General features: G+C 45.7%; 6 protein-coding genes across 8 annotated transcripts; 1 reads left to right on the top strand and 5 right to left on the bottom strand.

Moving 5' to 3' along the window:
- Positions 1-13: 13 nt before the first annotated feature.
- On the bottom strand, positions 14-1970 carry LOC132265695 (maltase A1-like). Its single transcript, XM_059766456.1, has 2 exons — positions 261-1970; positions 14-200 (listed from the first exon to the last, which is right to left on the bottom strand). Exons 1-2 carry the CDS (start codon positions 1919-1921, stop codon positions 71-73), a joined length of 1791 nt encoding a protein of 596 aa, XP_059622439.1. The 5' UTR covers positions 1922-1970; the 3' UTR covers positions 14-70.
- A 452-nt stretch (positions 1971-2422) lies between these two features.
- Positions 2423-4265, bottom strand: LOC132266089 (maltase A3-like). Its single transcript, XM_059766925.1, has 2 exons — positions 3063-4265; positions 2423-3008 (listed from the first exon to the last, which is right to left on the bottom strand). The coding sequence occupies exons 1-2, from the start codon at positions 4230-4232 to the stop codon at positions 2451-2453; spliced, it is 1728 nt and encodes a 575-aa protein (XP_059622908.1). The 5' UTR covers positions 4233-4265; the 3' UTR covers positions 2423-2450.
- A 110-nt stretch (positions 4266-4375) lies between these two features.
- On the bottom strand, positions 4376-6200 carry LOC132266088 (maltase A3-like). Its single transcript, XM_059766924.1, has one exon. It carries the CDS (start codon positions 6154-6156, stop codon positions 4399-4401), a length of 1758 nt encoding a protein of 585 aa, XP_059622907.1. The 5' UTR covers positions 6157-6200; the 3' UTR covers positions 4376-4398.
- Positions 6201-6592: 392 nt separating this feature from the next.
- LOC132265935 (COP9 signalosome complex subunit 7) lies at positions 6593-7614 on the bottom strand. The gene is made up of 2 exons (XM_059766734.1): positions 7342-7614; positions 6593-7267 (listed from the first exon to the last, which is right to left on the bottom strand). Exons 1-2 carry the CDS (start codon positions 7534-7536, stop codon positions 6632-6634), a joined length of 831 nt encoding a protein of 276 aa, XP_059622717.1. The 5' UTR covers positions 7537-7614; the 3' UTR covers positions 6593-6631.
- A 145-nt stretch (positions 7615-7759) lies between these two features.
- On the bottom strand, positions 7760-12356 carry LOC132256448 (uncharacterized). The gene is made up of 4 exons (XM_059752871.1): positions 12096-12356; positions 9574-9942; positions 8160-9281; positions 7760-8103 (listed from the first exon to the last, which is right to left on the bottom strand). The coding sequence occupies exons 1-4, from the start codon at positions 12154-12156 to the stop codon at positions 7832-7834; spliced, it is 1824 nt and encodes a 607-aa protein (XP_059608854.1). The 5' UTR covers positions 12157-12356; the 3' UTR covers positions 7760-7831.
- A 1657-nt stretch (positions 12357-14013) lies between these two features.
- On the top strand, positions 14014-21661 carry LOC132256447 (protein argonaute-2). 3 transcript variants are annotated; one of them, XM_059752869.1, is made up of 10 exons: positions 14014-14154; positions 14938-15272; positions 16158-17071; positions 17247-17412; positions 18028-18063; positions 18371-18507; positions 18572-19108; positions 19507-19840; positions 19930-20099; positions 20174-21661. In XM_059752869.1, the coding sequence occupies exons 1-10, from the start codon at positions 14139-14141 to the stop codon at positions 20310-20312; spliced, it is 2784 nt and encodes a 927-aa protein (XP_059608852.1). In that variant the 5' UTR covers positions 14014-14138; the 3' UTR covers positions 20313-21661. The 3 variants fall into 3 exon arrangements, with proteins under 3 accessions (XP_059608852.1, XP_059608853.1, XP_059608851.1); XM_059752868.1 differs by lacking the exon at positions 14014-14154 and adding an exon at positions 14475-14761; XM_059752870.1 differs by lacking the exons at positions 14014-14154; positions 18028-18063 and adding an exon at positions 14474-14761.
- Positions 21662-21795: the final 134 nt, after the last annotated feature.

Genomic DNA, 21795 nt, shown 5'->3' with positions numbered 1-21795 from the left:
GAAGAAATTTGACTAGGAGAGACACGAATTTTAATGCATAAGATTTTACAGGAAATGCTGTGAACTGAAATCAACCAATGATGGAAGCTGACAAGAGTGTGAAGAGTAAAATCAAAGATGAATAAAGTCTTGAAGCTTCTCCACGAAGTACGAAAGCTTCGTTGGGTTTCACTTCAAAGTTGCGTCCATCAATTTTATCCCTGAAAAAAAGGAAGGTAATTAGAAAAGAAAGTTGATAAGACAGCAGCCCAAAAACCTACCCCTCATTGTGTGATGAGTGCAGCGAGACCACCTCAATCTTGTACGTCTCGGACATTTGCGGGAACATATCGTGGATGTTGATCTTGCGCGTGTTGTTGCTGAAATTGAGAATCACGACAAAGTTCTCTGAAGGCTTCGTGCCTGGAACTCTCCTCTCGTAGGCCAGAATATCCGCTCCCACGAGCTTCATCCTCAGCTTTCCCTCCGTGAAAGCTCTCTCGTGTTGATGCATCTTCGTCAACTTCTTGAAGATTTTCAGGTGACTGACAGGAGAGTTTTCCTGCGCCTCTACATTCACTTGCTTGTAGTCTGGCGACACCGGAAGCCACGTTTTGTCGGCCGTCGAGAAGCCTGCGTTCTTGTTGGCATTCCAGGGGAAGGGAGTGCGATTGGGATCTCTGGAGTAGTCCAGGTACACATCAGGGCTGGTGTTGCATCCCGCGGGATCAATGGTGTCCTCCCAACTGATGTACACGTCCAGAAGTGCCATTTCCTCACCATTGTACGTAATAGCGATGCCTGGCAAGGTCTGCAGCATCACGTTGATGAGATCCGCTCTGTCGATCCCGAATTTCGTGGCAATTCTCTTATTATCGTGATTTCCCATTACCCAGTTGTTCTCCTCCCCTTCAGGCAATCGATCAATCCAGGCGTCGATGTAGTGCTTGGCATCCTTGGCCGACGACTTGCCATTCACATTGCTGATCAGCTCGAAATTGAACGGCAACTGAGCTCCTTTCCTGCCATGACCATCGCTGAAGATGTACTTGATGTTGTTCAGAGGCGTGTAGGCTTCAATCATCATGATCTTCGTCTCGGTTTTGGTCATACTGGAGTACTCGTCCAGCGTTTCTCGCCACTGGTAAATCATGTCCCAGGTCTCGGGCAGGTTCTGCGTGTAGATGTGCTTTGTGTAGCAATCATAGGTGGGATCGGGACAAGAGGGGCCCGTGAGGGGCTCATCGGGGTAATTTCCAGCGCTATCTGGCGCCACCTCGAAGAGATACGGAATAGCATCGATTCGGAAGCCAGATACACCTTTCCTCATCCAGAATCTCACCACATCCTTCATTGCTTCCACGAGTTTGGGATCTCTGTAGTTCAGATCCGGCTGCTCTTTGAGGAAAGCGTGGTAGAAGTACTCTCCTCTTTCCTCATTCCACGTCCAGGCACTTCCTCTGAACACGGACACCCAATTCGTGGGCGGAACACGGTGTCCAGTCTTGTTAACATTACCCGGATGCCACACGTAGAAGTCCTCAAAGCCAGTTTCCCTGCGCACGGATTTCTGGAACCAGTCGTGCTGATCGCTGGTGTGATTCGGCACGAAGTCCAGGATGATCCTGATCCCAATTTCCTCGGCTTTCTCAATTAGAGCCTCAAAGTCCTCCATCGAGCCATACTCGGGTTGAATGCTGTTGTAATCCGAGATGTCGTAGCCAAAGTCTTTCAAGGGGGACTTAAAGATGGGCGACAGCCACGTGCCGCTCATGCCCAGATCCTTCACATACTGCAGCCTCTGTGTGATGCCATTGAGATCCCCGATCCCATTGCCATCCGAATCCATGAAGGATCTGGGGTAGATCTGGTAGAAATTCCCATTAGTATACCACTCAGCCCGAACGACACTCGCCAGAAGCGCCACAATTATCACTCTCATTTTCACAGCACAAATTTCAATCGACAAGTGATCTCATGTTGGGATTCCGCAGCTTTTATAGGCGCTGGTGACACTGGGATTTTTCCTGGAGAGCTCGAGCTTACTTCAAGTGGCCAAGTATCGCGGTAATTGATTAGTTTTCCACGTAACATCCGCCAAAGAGCATTTTCTATTTGCTCTCGCGCTTCACTGTTGACTGGCCTTCATAGTGCAGTGATTTGATCATTTTTGTCGCCACACGATAAAGTTATTTGTTATTGTTGCTCACAATTATTGGGTGATTAAGCCAAGGTGGGAAGAGTTCAAAGGGATGATGTAACATTAATAATACGGTCAGAAGCTCTAAGTAAATATAGAAATTTCACATTTTCGCTTCATTCTTTTACATTTCAGTCTTCAGGCTTTCCGGAGGGAAACAAAGCGACTTCGGGACATCTTTCTAGTTCTCTTGAGATTCCCAGAACTCTCTAAAGATTAACCAGAAAAAAACAAGGATTCGCAAAATACTCATAAGTTTTCATACTTTATTTTAGAAAAAATCATGATGTCCTTTGAGAATCAGGGCTTCGTGAGGCTCCAGCCAAAGAGTGGGACTTCTCAAAGTTTTCCCAGATTGTCTCTCGGACGCCACGGAAGCAATTTGAACGGTCAGACGTCCTGAGAAGAGTCCTCGAACGTCCACAGCCTCTCTTTCAGAGCCAATGTTGACGATTGTGAAGAAAGTGTCGAAACCAGGAAGCCTTCTGGTGATGATCAAGACGTTCTCGCCCTCAGTCTTGGTCTCAATCGATCCTCTCTTCAGCGTTTGGGTTGTCCTGAGGCGCAGCAGCTGCTTATAGACTTTCAGATGACTCCTCTGCGCCGATCTCTCCTTCCCAACGTTGACGTCCTTGTACAGAGGAGACACAGGAAGCCAAGTCTTGGGATTCGTGGAGAATCCAGCGCTCGTGGAGTCATCCCACTGGAATGGGGTGCGGGCAGGATCTCTGGAGAACTCCAGGTAAGTTTCAGGATCAGAATTGCAAGCTGCCGGATCGACAGAATCATCCCAGGAGACAAAGACGTCCGTCATTCCGATTTCTTCGCCCTGCGAAATCCCAAGAATTAAAATCTCTGCAAGATCACATTCAGAGCTACTCACATAGTACGTAATGCTAATCCCTGGAAGAGTGTTGATGAGAATATTGATGAGATCTATTCTGTCTGCGCCGAATCGCGAGCCAATGCGCGCCCTGTCATGGTTTCCCATCACCCAATTAGCCTCGCATCCTGCCGGCAAATTGTCCAGCCACAAGTGGATCTTTTCACGGAAGTCAATGGCATTGGAGGCATTGTTGAGGTTCATCAGCATTTTGAAGTTGAACGGGATGTGGGATCCATTCTTCTGGCCATTTCCATAGTAAGTCATCAGGATGTCGATTGGGGAATCAGCTTCTGAGAGCATGGCCCTTGTGTTTCCGTCCTTCCTGGTGTATTCGTCCATCAGTTCTCGCCACTCGTAGACCATCTCAACGGTCTCCGGGAGATCCATTGTGTGGATGTGCTCGAGGTAGTCGAAGCTGTCCTCGTCGTCGGTTAAGTGACTCAAGGGTTCATCGGGATAGATGCCGTTTTCCGGGAGGACCTCGAAGAGATTGGGAATGGCGTCAACGCGAAATCCATCTACGCCCTTGTCCAGCCAAAACTTCAGCACTTTCTTCATTTCCTGCACCACTTTTGGGTTCCTGTAGTTGAGATCGGGCTGCTGCGGATGGAACTGATGTAGGTAGAACTCACCTCTGGTTTCATGATAAGTCCAGGCGCTTCCTCGAATCACACTTCGCCAGTTGCTGGGCGGAAGTTTCTTGGTGGGATCGTCAGGATCTGGTTTTCCTGGGTGCCAAATGTAATAATCCTTGAATTCAGCCACACCATTGGCCGAATCGATGAACCACTGATGCTGATCACTCGAGTGATTGGGCACAAAGTCCAAGAGGATTTTCAGCTTCATGTCATGGGCAATTGTCAGGAGTCTCTCGAAGTCCTCCATCTGCCCGAAGAGTGGCTCGATGGCGTAGAAGTCCGAGATGTCGTAGCCAAAGTCTCTCATGGGGGATTTGAAGATGGGTGAAATCCAAATAGCTTGAATGCCGAGGAACTTCAGGTAAGGCAGCTTCTCAGTGATACCATTGAGATCTCCGATTCCATCACCGTTAGAATCTTTGAAAGATCTCGGGTAGATTTGATAAAAAGTCGCCGTTCTCCACCAATCCAGATCTCCGAGAGTCTCAGCCAAGAACAGGCAGAGAATGACCACAACAAACCTCTTCATAGTGTGACTATGAGCGCCATCCAGACCTTGCCAGGTATTTATATTTCCCTCAAGTGCGAATCGACAATTAGTTAATTAAATCCCTCACAAGTGCCCAGTAAGAAAGTTCTTAAGAGTTTTGCAATTAAGTAATATACGCATGATAAGATATAAAGTTGTTTATGATTTACACTTCATTGTTCATTAGATAGACGGAGTAAGAAGCTCCAGCTGATCCTCTGATGATCAGGGCTTCGTGAGGCTCCAGCCAAAGAGTGGGACTTCTCAAAGTTTCCCCAGATTGTCTCTCGGACGCCACGGAAGCAATTTCAACGGTCAGGCGTCCTGAGAAGAGTCCTCGAACGTCCACAGCCTCTCTTTCAGAGCCAATGTTGACGATTGTGAAGAAAGTGTCGAAGCCAGGAAGCCTTCTGGTGATGATCAAGACGTTCTCGCCCTCAGTCTTGGTCTCAATCGATCCTCTCTTCAGCGTTTGGGTTGTCCTGAGGCGCAGCAGCTGCTTATAGACTTTCAGATGACTCCTCTGCGCCGATCTCTCCTTCCCAACGTTGACGTCCTTGTACAGAGGAGACACAGGAAGCCAAGTCTTGGGATTCGTGGAGAATCCAGCACTCGTGGAGTCATCCCACTGGAATGGGGTGCGGGCAGGATCTCTGGAGAAGAGATCATACTTATCTTTGCCAGCGTTGCATCCCGCGGGATCAACAGTCTCTTCCCACGTCAGGAAAACGTCCGTCATTCCAATCTCCTCGCCTTGGTACGTAATGCTGATCCCTGGTAATGTGTTGAGGATCATATTGATGCCATCAATGCGGTGAGTTCCGAATCTCGAGCCGATGCGCCTCTGATCGTGATTTCCAAGCACCCAATTGGCTTCGCATCCCGCCGGCAAATTGTCCAGCCAAATGCGGATGTTCTCGTTGAAATCAAGGGCATTGGAGTCGTTATTGAGATGCATGATAAGGTAGAAGTTGAACGGAACCTGAGATCCATTCTTCTTTCCATCGCCATAGTAACTCATAAGGATGTTGATGTCGGAATATGCTTCAGTGAGCATCAGGCGAGTATTTCCATCCTCTTTCGTAAATTCATCCAGAACTTCACGCCACTGATACACCATCTGAACAGTTTCTGGCAAGTCCATCGTGTAGATGTGCTTGAGATACGCGTGATCCTCCTTGTCATCTGTATTACCACTTGGAGGCTCATCAGGATAGGCACCATTTTCCTGGGGGACTTCGAAGAGATGAGGAACTGCATCCACTCGGAATCCATCCACGCCCTTTTGCAGCCAGAATCTCAGGACATTCTTCATTGCGTCCACCACCTTTGGGTTCCTGTAGTTCAGATCAGGCTGGCCAGCGGCAAACTGGTGAAGATAGAATTCTCCTCTGGCCTCATTCCATTGCCAGGCACTTCCGCGAAAAGCGCTAAGCCAGTTATTTGGAGGGATTTTCTTTTCGGCATTATCTGGATCAGTCTTTCCCGGATGCCACATGTAGTAATCCTTGAATTCATCCACATTATTAGCCGAATCTATGAACCACTGATGCTGATCACTCGAGTGATTGGGCACAAAGTCTAGCAGGACTTTAATCCCGAGTTCATGGGCGATTTTCACGAGATTCTCAAGGTCTTGCATGTTCCCAAAAATGGGATCAATGTCCTCAAAGTTCGCAATGTCGTAGCCAAAGTCCTTCATCGGCGACACGAAGATGGGCGATAGCCAAATGGCATGAATCCCCAGGGACTTCAGATAGGGCAGACGCTCGGTGATGCCATTGAGATCGCCAGTGCCATCGCCATCGGAGTCCTTGTAGGATCTGGGGTAGATCTGATACACATTGGCGGTTCTCCACCAATCGAGATCACTGTAAATCCCAGAAACTTGCCAGAGGCACAGGAGCAACACTAAAACCCTCATTTTGCCACTATCGTTCGCAATAAACTGCACCGATTTCCAGAGCTTCTGATCTATTTATACAGCTAAACCGCCCTCTTTTGCTGAAGACATTATCTGGTCAGCAAACATACTTCTCGAGCCTTATCATTAAGCAATCTGTTTAATTGCCCGATGGTCATGGCAGACACTCGGAAATTGCAACATGACACGAATTTTTGATATAGTCTGGGATGCAAATGCCAAAAAGCAATTGGAGAATCGGGAGAATCATTTGAGAAAGTTAGATTTTTTCCTGCATGAGAACTTGCTGACTGTGCTAATTGCTGACATTGATACTGATAAATTGTTTTAAAACGTATTGAATAAACCTAGAATAAACGAACGGAAATTGTCCCAAATTCTCTTCAGCGAAATTGTGAGCAAGTGATGGAGTAGTGAAAATGCAGATTTTCTCAAGAATTTCATATAATAAATTTGATAAGTGCTTAAGTGGATCTCAATTGAAGTTCTTAAACCACGACTTGCCGCTGGATTTGCCGGTTTTGCTCTTGGTGGACTTCTTCCTCATCTCCTGGTTACTCTGCTCTCTCATCTCCATCGGCATCGCCTCGTCGCAGTCGAGCGTCTGGGATTTGATGGCTTTCTTCAGGTTCACAATTTCCTGGTCGATCTTCTCCTTGTGCTTGATGCTGCGCGCCTTTTCGGCGTTCGCGCGGTGAATTTGCGTGTCGATGCAGTTGAGAACCGAGGCGCACGAGTCGCACCATTCCTGCAGTGTGCCGACAATCTGGCTGATGTCACCCGGACGGATGTCCCGCCCGATGGCGTAATCCACTTCCAGTTGACTGTTTTTCTGGTCGAGTTTGCCGTGAATGATGTCTGCGTAGATCGCCTCGATGATCAAGTCCTCCAAGTCGCGCACGTTCGAGATGTCCAGCTCGACGAGGAGCGTCTGATAGGGGATACACTTCGTCCGGATGGCCAGTGTGACGATGGTAAGGTGCTGCAACTTCTTTTTCATCGTCCCATTCAGCTCCAACACCTGATCCTTCTTCTCCAAGTACTGCCGGAACGTTCCGTACGCGAACAGATTCAGGGCGTTGTAGTATTTCATGTGTGGCCCATTCTCCAGCTGAAAGAGAACCACATAACCTAGTAAATTTGCTACTCAGGAAGACACACAACGTGTCCCCGTGCCAATCATACCTCCATGATGGTGGGAATCTGCAGGAGCTCCCCGAAAACATACACTCCGGGAGCCTCAAGCACTTGCTTAATGAGGTCTAAACAAGCGGCTCCTCTGGCCATTTTCGCCAGCGCCACAAAATGTTCCAAGGCATTGTGAGTCGCCACAGATGGTGAATTTTCCTCCAGACCGTGTGCCATCATCTCCGTGTGCATTTTCTGCCGGAAAACACCACACAAAAGCACCTCAGTTCCTTCGCAATGTGTACGTTAGTGAGGTTATGAGCGCCACGGATGTCAAAATTGTTTTTTCGGCCATTTCCGGAAGCATTCGGGTAGTCGATGAAATTTTCGCGTGGCAAGTTGAAAGGTAACCGTCGCAAGAGCGTGGCGTGAATGTTTTCAATGCAATAACGGCAGGGAAAGAATATTGTAATTTTTCTTCGAGTTTTCCACTCGACATTTATTCCACCAGTATTGGAGTATGAATTGCAGGTATCAGAGAGGTCTGTCACATACTGAAAATGGCAAGAAAGGTAAGCAGAAGCAGCCAGTGCGGAGAGACTTTCGCACTCGCGGCAGTTGCAATGATTGCAGGTATTTTTGAGGTCCTCGCCGGCGGCGCTGTCGATGTGGCAACAGGACGCGTCCGGGAGACTTGTGGCGGAGCCTCTGTGGGCCTGGGTGTGATAGGAGTGGTTATTTCATCAACCGATGAGGAACTTGCATGAATATGTCGATGCGACGAATGTGGCGTCTGATCAGACACGGCGTTGCAGTAACCTGGAAGATTAGGAGAAATTAGACGGTGCCAACAAGTGGTCAGAGGATCTACTCACCGATCTTGTTCAGCTCCATGCCGTAGCGATGAGGGTTGAGATTCCGCTGGCAGTTTTCGCCAGCTTCCCTGATGAAGATTGTCTTCTCCGCCATCATGGCGCCCACGAAGCACTCGTGCGTGTTCAGATCACGCCTGTAAGTGAAGGCATAGAGGAGCCCGTTCTCCTCCCACTGTCCCAGGCACTGATACTCGCGCTCCTCGTACACTTCACCTGTGTCACAAGCGGAGACTTCATAGTACAGGATGTTCTGGGATTTGCAGTCTGACGAGAGTTTGGCACACAATCCCTCGGCGTCGGGGATGAAGCCCGTGAACTCCCCACTCACGGGACACTGCGTGTAGTGAGTGTGCATGGATTCGCGGCTTTGTGTGATCCAGCGACTGCCGTCGAAATTGTCATCCGTGCAGAGACCCTGAGACGCTGACGCCGTGGCGCTTGATATCAGGGACATCTGGAACTCCAGGATGTTGGGACTCCGCTGCTCCAGCCACGTGCAGAAGAATCTCTCTTCGCCACACTGCGTGGTGCTCCGCACCAGATACTTCCCATTGGTGGGATCTGCTTCCTGACAGCGCATCGTGTGCGTCTTGAAGGACGTGGCATCGTAGAACACCGCCACAGAGTCACTGGACTTCTTCATGTGCTTCCACCGGCCGGTGAGCCACTTGGGGAAGGAGCATTCGCCGCTGGACGCCTTATCTGTTGCCACTGGAAAGAGCGTGAGCGAATCGCCATCCACGCCGCGGAGGCTGGTGGTGCACGTGGAGTCGTTGCTGAAGGAGAGCGTCACCACGCCACTGTTGGCATCCTCCAGGTACACGGCGCATCTGTAACGTGGCCCCAGCTTCTCGTCCTGGCGCGTGTTGATTAGCGCCAAGTAGTTGACGCCGTTGTAGCCTGTCCAGTGGCCCAGGCACTCCAGCGAAGCGTCCATGTCCTCGAAGTTGCAGTCACGGAAGCGGAGATTGAAGGAGGAGCCGGAAGGACACGTGTCCAGGGTGGATTTGGGCGACAGACACTCGAGGCGCTTCTCGCCTGTGGCAAATGTGAAATTGTATCGACCACTTATGGGACAATATTCGCGCCGGCGGATCACTTGACCGTCCAGTTCTCGGATTTCTGCAAGAAGGAAGAGAGGAGAAGGAGTGATTGATGAGCGGAAGACTTTTTGCGGTTTGGCAGAGCTTCCGGATGCATTGTGTATTACATTATATCGTTGGCTTCATCACCAATTGAAGTATTTCGTGAAGTGCGAAATAACACTATCTATCCTGAAGTTTGTCTACATTCCTAGGCTCAGATGTGAGTCTAGAATCTCCGAACATGATTTTGACTAAAAAACTTGGGAAAATACGACATTTGGCGATGAAACCTGTAGAGTTCGTGGCAAGAGAGACGGACAATAACTCACTGAACAGGATGATTTCTGTGTGCTCCTCGGGATCTCGCAGGGAGTCCTCAGACGGGCAGGACATGATGGCCTTCTCCTCGTTCGTGAAGCACTTGGCCATGTACTCCATAGTTGTGTACACACGCACGATGTTCTTCGTGACAAGCGTGATGTGGAAGCACCGGAAACAGCTGGTGTCCTCCTCTTCCTCCTCCAGCGACGCCATCATGAGGATCATGTTGTTGCCGACGCGCCGGTGGCAGTTGCCCCATATGGTGATGAGGTCCGACGTGATGTTGATCTGGCTGTACACCACGTCCACGCCCGACACGGTGCTCTGGGTCACGTAGACGCCCTGCATTTCGGCGGGAAAGTAGCATGAAGCGCAGCCTGCGCGGGCGGAGAGACCAGGGAAAGACAGGTGAGCAAAAAAGCGAGGCAATGTGCTAATTATATTCAATTAAGTTTGCATGTGCAGTATGCTCGATGATTGCAAATTGAAGCGAGTCTCCGACTCAACAGTACCGCCGCCGGATTAGCCGCTCGCCGTAACTGTTAAGACGGCTGCGCGGGCATTAGAAAGGCAGGGCGGCAGAAGGTGAGGACGTAAAAAATAAACAAAGAAATCAGTGGAGCGTCGAACGTGAGAAATAATGAGTCAGTGAAAATATTTCTCTCCTCAATCTCGTCCAACTTTTATTGCTCAGGCGCGCTTCTTTTGGGCATACGAAGAGTGAGAGGCATTCCAGCTCAAGCAATTAATTGGTAATCAGGAGTGGAGATAGGTCTAAACGCTCAAAGTGGTCCTAATTTCTATCCCACATATTCTTCTCGCTGCGCCGAAGGCGAAAAAGTGGAGAAAAAAGTGCTGAAGAAAGGATTACCAAAAGGCTTTGGAATTGTAGAAAGGGAGAAAAACATTAATCGGATTGAGGGTGCAAAAGATTATGAAGGAAATTAAGTTTTGTCAAGAAAAAAAAACTCCAAATATTTGTAAAATAATTTGTACAGTGAGGCGCACGAGAATAGCGGCACGTGAAAATATTTCAGAGAATAACAGCTGTTTGGCTTAATCAGAAAAGAAAGAATGTTCTACTTTTCCAATACTCTTCACATTACATCTTAGCATATTTCTGAATTCACCTTCAAAGCCGAAAATCTCTTTTCCTCACCACACTTTGCAATATATAAAACGATAGAAATTGAACAAGTAGTTGAAAAAACATTAGTGCCGATTATTGCTTAATTTCGCATATAAGAAATCCTTAAAATTCATGGAGTAGAAATTTAATAATCAACTTTCGAAACAATAAGAACAACAAGTACACTTTCTGTCAGGCAATGAAAATGTGCGAAAAGTGCGCAAAAAAGAATCATTATTCTGAAGATTGCATTGAGAAAAATCCTGTAAACACACTTAAATTATGCCGCTTGATTTTCTTTTCAGTGCATCATTTGAAATTGTCGTCACTGTATAAAAATTCTTGTACGCCAAGAAGTCTAATGAATTCCTCATCTATCCTTCTCCAAATGACTCCAATTGTTCTCTCCATTTGCTTTAGAGAAATTCCTCAACTAATTTCACAGTACAAATGGCCAAAATTCATGTCTTTTAGACCATTGAGTTCATTTCTCTGCTTGAGAGCCATTCTTGAAAGGCGAGGGGGAAATATTTGAGAAGAGACGTGTTGCTTCACCACTTCTCCTAGGTGTACTCCAAATAAACTTTTCCACGAGAAATGACATAATAATTCTTGGTATTCTCTCTCTCTCCTCTTTTTCCAGGCGCATTTCAAATGATGGGAAAGAAGTTTCTGGTCTCGCTGTGGCGTTTTTTTTTGGAACTCAATGAGCTTCATTGAAGCAGAAATGAAATTGTTCTCCTCGAGGGGCAAATCAGCGGCCAAGAGAGCGGCTATTGCGCTGAAATGGACGCAAACAGAGCGCAGAGAAGAGGTGCGAATGACTGCAGATTAGTCCTGATTTACATCTCAGATTCATGGTTGGATTTTGAGTGGTTTTTTTTCTTGCTCACTCGCGATGTGGGTCAATTATTTTCCCTTCTGAGACTTCGCAATTTTGCGGAATTTAGAGAGATATTTAGAAGGTTGCGGGGAAGTGAAACGCACAGCGTTTTTGCCTCTGTGTTTTCTGCGCGCGCGATGAATTGAGAAAAATATAATGGCGCAAGAGAGAAGAATTCAATCACTGTGTTTTCTGAATGGGTGAATTGTGAATGAGTTGCTCGAAAGATCTCATTCTCGGGCGCCCGGAGGGGCGCGCAAAAAAGACACCCAAAAGCAGAAACTCCGATCGTCAATACGGCCGAAGATCGAGAGGTGACTCAAAAGCCATCACACACAATCTTTTCGGCGTTCATCATCATCGCATTTTGTGAAACTCGACGGCCGGAACACCGTGGAAAATGAGATGGGCAAAGAAAGGCGAGTCTCTCTGCAAATTTCATACATTGAGGCACGCACAGTAAGATGAAAAACCTTCCCCGAAAGGAGAATCCGCACGTAAAACTGCACACAACTCACATTGTCGTACAGCGGCAAATCCAATGAATGAAATCAGGTAGATTGCGTAGAGAATATTCATATTTCCTCCGGCACTTTTCACATTCACAGAAAAAAAACCACACGAATCACTTTTGTTCGGGTGCAGCGCGAGCTAGAGAGTCATTTTGGGGGGCGGGAATTGGCGACGGGGTGGCTTTTTCTGCCCTTTGCGCTGCTGTGGCTCAACTAACACTGCTGGCTTTTCCACTCAAGACAACTGCCTGCGCCGAAGAACTAACGTAGACTAACAAAAAAATCACCTTCTCAGCCTGCGAAGCCCCAGACCAATTTCCAACGTGAATTCAGCTCAAGGCAGCGCGCGTCACACGAACGGTGTACAATAGCAAAATTTAAAAGTTGGAACACCTGAGTATCCAAGATTGTGGAAAATATAATAGGTTATGAAGAATTAGAATTATTATAATAGCTGTTTCAGACGTATATTTATGTTCTTCTAGTTTTATTTTGATTTTTCATAATTTCTCAAGTTCAAAAAAGGTCAATTTGCTATCATTTCGGTATTCAGAAGAGACTGGGAGGTTCTGGAAGAATGAGCAATACAAACTTTCTGTAAAAACTGTCTATTTCAGTGACGATTCATTGAAGAATATTATCTGTGGCAGCACAAGACACACCTCAATAATTGCAGCATGATGTACGCATTTCTGAGCTCCGCCGCACACCTTGGTTTTCATTCTTGTGGACGGCTTTGAGTGTTTTGGTGTTTGGCTTTCTGAAAGTGTATTGTGTTGAGCTCTGGTTTTTTCTCCCATTCATTCTCATGTGGGGAATTGAACGCCACCTCTTCTGGAGTGATCCACACGAGTGTATATACAAATAAACATATGAATTTTAATTACCTGAGCCAAATAATTTTTCACATGAAACATTTACAAGCTGGGCCTTTTGTGGACAGTCACAATAAATTCATAAATTCACACCAACAATTGCTCAATTATTTCCAATATTTACCGTGTTAAGAGCTCTGTTTTGCCTCTTTCGGCACCTCAAGAAATTCCATTATAATCGCCATCAATCGGAGATTTCTCACTGAAGACGCTATTCGGCTCTCGATATTAGTTTGATGGACATTTTTGTATCTCTATTTGCACTTCAATATCTCGATACTCTTTTTCACCTCTCATGAAATCCCAAACACACTCACAGAACCGCTCAATTGTGTGAGGAATTCTTCTGAGAAAAATATTTAACAGCGAAAAAGAGTGAAGAGCGAGCGAGAGAGAGCAAAAAAAGCGCGAGACAGGTGAAGGCACAGGTAGAAGGAGACGTAAAATGTGTGCAAGTTGAATGAAAAATAAATGTGAATGGACTTGTTTTACAGATTGGCCAGAGATCATGCAAGTAGGGCTGGAAATTCTCTATTTACTTTGCACTTTTACATAACGTTTGCGCGGTTTTTGCCATGCCGTGGCGCTGAATCATGCCATTTATGGCGGAAATTGGTCATGTTTCATCGGTTAATTAGACTTTGTGGGATTGTTATTCAGTTTATGGGGATTTTGTGGTGGTTTTGTGAGTGAAAACCAGAGGAAAAGGGTGATTTTCATGTGAAAAAGCACGGTTTCTTTGTTCCCAACCTTCCCGCCATTTCTGTTTCTCCTTCATCCCGCACCCAGCGCTGACAGTCATGTTCATCGATTTTACGCGGTGAAGCGGAAAATGTGCTGCTTTTCAGAAAATATTGCAATGATTCTGTGAATTTTAGGCGAAATATAAATAAATTCATTTACTATTATGATTTTCTTTTAGTTTTTTGACCCAAATTTAACTTTTCTTGCGGTTTTTCTTCAGAAATGGAGCGAGTAGAAATTGCCACTTGGTGGCGCTACGAGAGTTCATCGATTTGCGGATTTTCACCGAGTCTCTCATCGACCGACGAATTTTGATGGGTTTGCGAGTCTATTGCCCTTTTCGATGGAATTTTCTACAAGTAAATTTTAATTTATCGTCTCTACGTCGTTCTGCCGCGGAAAATAGTGAATAAATTAGTGATAGGACAAGATGTACCCCGTAGGACGTGAGTAAAATTATTTGTTTGGGCGTGGTGGGTGGCGTGAAGTGTGAAAAGTGTTTTCTTTTGTCTGCCCGTGCCAAACTGCCCTACATTTGCTGTATTTCGCATATTTCGCCACTCGTGGCGGTGGAAATGGGAAAATTGGTCTGCCCAGGGACGCCAAGTGGCTGTGGGTGGGCGATGGGTGCGAAAAGGGTACATCCGATGGGTTGGAAAGGGGGAAAAAGTGGATTTTTCGTGCATTTTCCACGGGGTGCCCCAGAATGAATAATCTGACAGCAGATGGAGCGTGGTGTGAGTGACAATTTTTCACCGCCATCTTGCTCGAGAGTTTCTCTTTCGGGCCCTCAAAGAAAGGAGCAAATTTTCAATGTCACCCGTGTATTTCCCGTAAATACCGTGTTTTTCTCGCTAATTGTGCCGTTTACTGTGGTCAATCGCTTGCCAGGAGTGCGAGGATTGTGTTTGTGCACATTTGCGTCGCGTGTCGATGTGTTTTGATGTGGTATTTTGGGTGAAAAGTCAAGCAAAGTTGGGGTGCTCACGGGGACAAAAGTAAAACGCAATTTGATGCTTGAGATTGAGATAAACACAATGCGGCAGATAACAGGTAGATTTTTCACATTTTCCACCCGTGTTGAGTGCGTGGGGGCGCCGGGGCGCTTTGGGCAGGGCGGCAAGGAGCTGGAAGGGTGGAAATTCGGGGGAAATGTGGCGCGGGGGCGCGCGACTGTTTGCAAACAATGGCCAACTTTCACTTTATGACTCTCTCGGCATCGCCTGCAGAATCCTGGACATCGTCGCCACCGCGCACGTCGAGCCCGTCGACGCCTCAGACCAGCTTTGATACGCTCACGTCGCCACAGACGCCCAACTCCAGCACCACCGCCGTGACCATCCCGGCCGGCCCACAGAATGCCGCGCCACCCGGACAGATGGGCATCGTGCCGGTGCCACCAGGGCCCGCCGAGCTGCCGGTCTTCACCTGCCCGCGTCGCCCCAATTTGGGGCGCGAGGGCCGGCCCATCCTGCTGCGCGCCAATCACTTCCAGATCACCATGCCGCGGGGCTACGTGCACCACTACGACATCAACATCCAGCCGGACAAGTGTCCGCGGAAGGTGAGTCCTTGTGCTGAAGGTGAACTTGAATTGGGAGAGCTCCCCAGTGGGTCACGGAGAGTGTGAGTGTGGAGACGTGACGGTTTTCAAGGCGTCGGCGCACACTTTGGGCGCCAACTTTCACTTTTGCCCAAAAACTGAGGGGTTTCCGCAACGATACCAAAGCATCTCTCATTGTGAGCGAATCGAGTCCTCTTTATTGTCCCTTCGAGCACAGCGTGCTGCGACTTTCACACTTGAGAGTGACGTGGAAGACCTTCGATGTGCTTTCCGACTTCTGCTACTGAAATTACCTCCTCAATTTGCCTCTTGATGCAACGCTTTTGCAGCTTGCCCACCAGGATTTGGAGCAGCAGGGTAATGGATACCGCGAAGATGGCGAATAAGATGACATCCTTCGTGAAGTACACGTTTTCAGCAATGTTTCGTGGTACATTCTTTACGATGGTGACTTTTCCTTCGTCAACAGGACACGAACACTCGCAACCCATGATGAAGTTCACTGTTTTCTTCTTGAAATTCAATCTGGAATTGGGCTTTTTCTTCACTCGCAAGAACTGAAGTGTGGTCTTCTGTTTTGCAACCGATTGAGTAAAAATTATCAATGTTGGCGATGAAAAAGTGCTGCAATTGCACATTCGGAGTTCATGTTCTTACTGACGGTCTCAGTTCAGACGCTTCAGACAAACACATTAGCACAGAGACAGCAATTAACCCATTACAAATTTCTTGTATGGTTTCTCGTGGATTATTTGAGTGTGGCTTAAGAATAGCACTCAAGCCTACAGTTTTTGTCTCTGGTTCTCTCTTTCTACTCTATTTCAGACAAGAGAACTCGAAACTTTAGAATAGTGCGCTTGACTCTTTCCCTTCTGTTCTTTGCAGGTCAATAGGGAGATCATCGAGACGATGGTGCACGCTTACAGCAAGATTTTCGGCGTGCTTAAGCCCGTGTTCGATGGGCGCAACAATCTCTACACGCGCGATCCGCTGCCCATTGGCAATGACCGCGTGGAACTGGAGGTGACGCTGCCCGGTGAGGGCAAGGATCGCGTCTTCCGCGTGACCATCAAGTGGGTGGCGCAGGTGTCGCTGTTCAATCTTGAGGAGGCACTCGAGGGGCGCACCCGGCAGATTCCTTACGACGCCATCCTGGCTCTGGACGTGGTGATGCGCCATCTGCCCAGCATGACCTACACGCCTGTGGGCAGGAGCTTCTTCAGCTCACCGGACGGCTACTACCATCCTCTGGGTGGCGGCCGCGAGGTGTGGTTCGGCTTCCACCAGAGCGTGAGACCATCGCAGTGGAAGATGATGCTCAACATTGATGTCTCGGCGACGGCGTTCTACAAGGCACAGCCGGTGATTGAGTTCATGTGCGAAGTGTTGGACATCAGAGACATTAATGAGCAGCGCAAGCCGCTCACGGATTCGCAGCGCGTGAAGTTCACCAAGGAGATCAAGGGGCTGAAGATTGAGATAACACACTGTGGCACAATGAGGCGAAAGTATCGCGTGTGCAACGTGACAAGGCGACCGGCGCAGATGCAGTCATTTCCGCTTCAATTGGAGAATGGACAAACGGTGGAGTGCACGGTGGCCAAGTACTTCCTGGACAAGTACAAGATGAAGTTGCGCTATCCGCATCTGCCGTGCCTGCAAGTTGGCCAGGAGCACAAGCACACGTATTTGCCACTGGAAGTGTGCAACATCGTGGCCGGACAGCGATGCATCAAGAAGCTCACGGACATGCAGACGTCCACGATGATAAAAGCCACGGCCAGATCTGCCCCTGACAGGTAAAAGAAAAAAAAAAGTGGAGTAGCGAGATTTGGTGGGCTCTCGAGCGCAATCTCCCGCGATATGCTGTGCTTATCGCCTGTGAGCGATGATGATGATGATGTAACGCGGAGGAAGGTCGATATTTTTTTTCCTGATAAAGTAATACCTCTCTTCTCCGTATTCCGATTGCAGGGAGCGTGAAATCAATAATCTCGTGAGGCGCGCCGACTTCAACAATGATGCCTACGTGCAGGAATTCGGCTTGACCATCTCTAATAGCATGATGGAGGTCAGAGGACGGGTTTTGCCACCGCCGAAATTGCAATACGGCGGTCGTGTGTCCAGCATTAGTGGACAAGTAAGTAGTCTATGATTGCTTTGCCCTATCTTCTGTCGAAGGTGGGGCATTTTCTCTCTCACTCTACCATTTTCTCACTATGATGAAAAGGCATCTGTTGAAGCGAAGAAAACCCGTCGCTTCATCATGCTATATAAAGCCAAAACCAACAAGAGCTGTTATATAACTACCCTATGCATCTTTACATTTGTAACCCCTTTTTTTGGTAAAATGTCAATATTGGTGGTGAATTTATTTCTGTAAAATTCATAATTTAGCACTGATTTATTCTTCGAAGCAAAAAAAACAGTCACATATTCATTAAAGAACTTCTTTAGAATTAATGTTTAGTGGAAAAAGAATGATTTCACGCAAATTGAGAACGGATTTAGCTGAAATCTGAATATTTGTGCTCATAAAACACTCTTAAAGAGCAAATTTTGTAATTTACAGAGTACTTCTTGTGATTAGAATTCATATTATAATAAATTTACCACTGTTTCTTGCCTAAATCGTCTTGTTCAAAATCCGGAGTCAAAATGTAGTAAACTATAATAATAAGATTGGCAAAGTTGCATAGAACTGATAAGAATTTCTGAATGTATTTTATGTTAAAAAATCGCTAATTTCTTCTAGAGGCACGAGAATCATCCTATACCGACAAATATGCCTGTAAGTTTTCTTTTGAATTTACTCTTAAACACAAGATATCAAAGAAAAAAAAAACTGTTGATGTTTTGGACAATAATAATGATGATAATATTTGCAAAAATGGGCTTTCCTATGAAATTTTCCGTAGGGAAATTGCATGGGAAAGATGTGCATTTTTACACCGAATGTTATAATCAAAATTTTGCCTCTAGAAAAATAGAAAAAAAACACAAAAGTGATACAAATTGACTCATGTTCCACATAGATTTTCGTTGATTGTGAAAATTGTGTGTGTGTGTGTTTAAAATTTGGTGCATTATCTTTGCAGAATAAGGTGAGTCTCGCGTCGCCCAATCAGGGTGTTTGGGATATGAGAGGAAAGCAGTTCTTCACTGGTGTTGAGATTCGCGTGTGGGCCATCGCTTGCTTTGCACCCCAACGAACAGTTCGTGAGGAGGCTTTGAGGTATGAAGTGATGATTTTTCTCGCGTCAATTCACGGATTAATCCTGAGATTGTGTCTGTCGCAGGAACTTCACACAGCAACTGCAGAAAATCTCCAATGACGCTGGCATGCCGATAATTGGTCAGCCGTGCTTCTGCAAGTACGCCACGGGCCCAGATCAGGTGGAGCCGATGTTCAGATACTTGAAGAACACCTTCAATGCGTTGCAACTGGTGGTGGTGATTCTGCCGGGCAAGACGCCCGTGTACGCCGAGGTGAAGCGCGTCGGTGACACAGTTCTCGGCATGGCGACACAGTGTGTGCAGGCGAAGAATGTAAACAAGACATCGCCGCAGACATTGTCAAATCTCTGCTTGAAGATCAACGTGAAGTTGGGTGGCATCAACAGCATTCTCGTGCCGTCGATTCGCCCGAAGGTGTTCAATGAGCCGGTGATCTTCCTGGGAGCGGACGTGACACACCCACCGGCGGGAGACAACAAGAAGCCATCGATTGCAGCCGTTGTGGGTTCCATGGACGGTCATCCATCGAGGTACTCAGCCACGGTGAGAGTGCAGCAGCATCGTCAGGAGATCATCCAAGAGCTGAGCAGCATGGTCAGGTGAGTGAAGACGCTTAGAGTTCCTCTTATAAAGACACTTTAGATCTTGTATGTAGATCAACAAATCTGAGATGATCGCAGAACTTTTGTATATCCTTGCGTAAAATAAGTTTTTAAAGTGTTTTCAATTGATTAACGACTGTTTTTAGAAAATCAAATGTTGAAAACTGTCAAACCTTTGGCCTATTTGGAAGGGGTTGAAAGGTCTTTGATATTTTTGTTTGAAATTCAGCATAATAATTGTTATGTTGACCCTAAACCCTAAATTTTATTCAGTTTTATTTATAACAATAGTATGTTAATGTGGATGATTTGCATATATTGAAGATGTTTGACTGAAATTGCTCATTTTGCACAGTCATTTTCACTCTCTCTCTCTCTCTTTTCCTCTGTTTCAGGGAGCTTCTGATCATGTTCTACAAATCCACTGGTGGCTACAAGCCGCACAGAATCATCTTGTATCGCGACGGTGTATCCGAGGGGCAATTTCCTCATGTTCTGCAGCACGAATTGACGGCCATTCGAGAGGCGTGCATCAAACTGGAGCCGGATTATAGACCGGGAATCACATTTATTGTGGTGCAGAAGCGTCACCACACGCGTCTCTTCTGTGCTGACAAGAAGGAGCAGAGCGGCAAGTCAGGAAACATCCCTGCCGGCACCACCGTGGATGTGGGCATTACGCATCCGACAGAGTTCGATTTCTACCTGTGCAGCCATCAGGGCATTCAGGTGAGTTGGCGCTTAGAGTGTCTATTTGACTTGGGATGTTCTTGACTAACTGTTTTGACGTGTTTGTGTGTGTTTTTTTCTCTTCGCAGGGAACAAGTCGCCCATCGCATTATCATGTGTTGTGGGATGACAATCACTTTGACTCGGATGAATTGCAATGTCTCACGTACCAATTGTGTCACACTTACGTGAGGTGCACAAGATCTGTTTCAATCCCAGCTCCAGCTTATTATGCTCATTTGGTTGCATTCCGTGCCAGGTAAGAGTTGTGATTTTGTGTTTTGATTTCTTTTGGGGCGTGCAATTAACGTGCGTGTGTGTGTCTCTTTGAAGGTATCATTTAGTGGAGAAGGAGCACGACTCTGGCGAAGGATCTCATCAAAGCGGATGTTCGGAGGACAGGACGCCAGGTGCGATGGCGCGTGCCATCACAGTTCATGCTGACACAAAGAAAGTTATGTACTTTGCTTAAACAGAAATCAACACACACACATACAACAACACATGAATAATCTCTGATCCGATTTGCATACGCTCTAGACATTAATTATAATGAATTTTAAGATTTAATATATAATTGCAGAATTAGACGTAGAACACACGCGAATGTTGTAGTTGATGTACTCAAAGATGGTTTTACTTTTTTGGGAGCGCGCTTACAATATTGAATTTCTAAGTACATCTCACAGAAATGAATTATGCTTTAATGTTTAAGGAATTTCTTCTTTTTTTTTTAATTATATTATTTTAACATATCGCTTAATATCTTTCCTTCTTGCTGATGAAGAAGGAGAAAAAAAAAGCCGAAAAAATGAATCGAGAATCACAATTTTAGGGCATTCATGATATTTTTTCCTTGAATGACGGTAACATCATTTTTTTTTTATTTATCTCTCTGTACATAAAATACAAAATAAGAACACAATTAAGGAACAGATGGTAGAAAGAATCACGAAATGGCGATGAAGAGAAATGGAGCATTTTTCTGAAAACAAAATAATATGAATCAATTACTTTAAGAGGCAAAATTATGAAATGCAAATCTTTTTTTTCTAGTTTTTAAGGAATTTTACGTATAAATGTTTTTTGCTCTAATTGTTCAAACAAAATACCAATATTAATTGAAATGGTATAATTATAAAGAAATATCGTAGATTTATAAAAATGTAACACGAAGAAAAAGGTTCACACAAAAAATAATAATGTTTTTTGTGGTGAATGACATTTGATGCCGGGAAAATGACGTGGAGAGTAAAACAATGCATAGAAATTTGTGTCTTTAACAATGTGGGAAATAATAATGTTTAAGAAAGAGGAAGAGAGAACGCTATTTTATAGATTAATGAATATTAGGACAAGATGAAGTGGAAAAAAAGGAAACCAATCTGCACATCCATAAATGAAATACTATGACAGTAAATGATGATCTTCAATTTTTAAGATAAACTTTAAAGAAGAGAAACTCTAATGGAAGATTTAGTGGAGTTGAAGTTATATTAATTATATAAATTAGTGAAACATTTTCTATTTCATCAGTCTTCATTGTAGTAATCATAAAAAGAATTTGTCTTTTAGAGGCAAGATTAAGAATATCTCTTTAATTGGTGTAATAATGTTGAAAACAAAACATAGGAAAATGGAGAAAAGTAAGTGAAAATGAAATCATAACAAAGGAAATCAAATCCTCGAAGAAAAGTCACATAACAAACGAAGTATTAAAGAAAATCCGGAATGAATTTTAAGATTTACCCACACAACATTGTATCCGAACTATTCAAATGTATCAAATTTAATAAATATGAAATAGAGTTCACGTAGAAATGTAAAGCTTTGCTGTGTCCTTTTGATGGGCTCCTCTGAACTTGGGGATAAAGCAGATGGACAAAGGGACGTTCAACAAGTCAAAGAGTCCTTTTAAGCGCATAATCATATATTTGGGCTCTTTCTTTGTAGAC

Source organism: Phlebotomus argentipes, unplaced genomic scaffold (assembly GCF_947086385.1).
Source record: "Phlebotomus argentipes unplaced genomic scaffold, Phlebotomus argentipes genome assembly contig_5, whole genome shotgun sequence".
NCBI classification, from domain to species: domain Eukaryota; kingdom Metazoa; phylum Arthropoda; class Insecta; order Diptera; family Psychodidae; genus Phlebotomus; species Phlebotomus argentipes.
The sequence above is the reverse complement of the archived record's forward strand: the minus strand, read 5'-3'. Positions and strand labels throughout refer to the sequence as shown.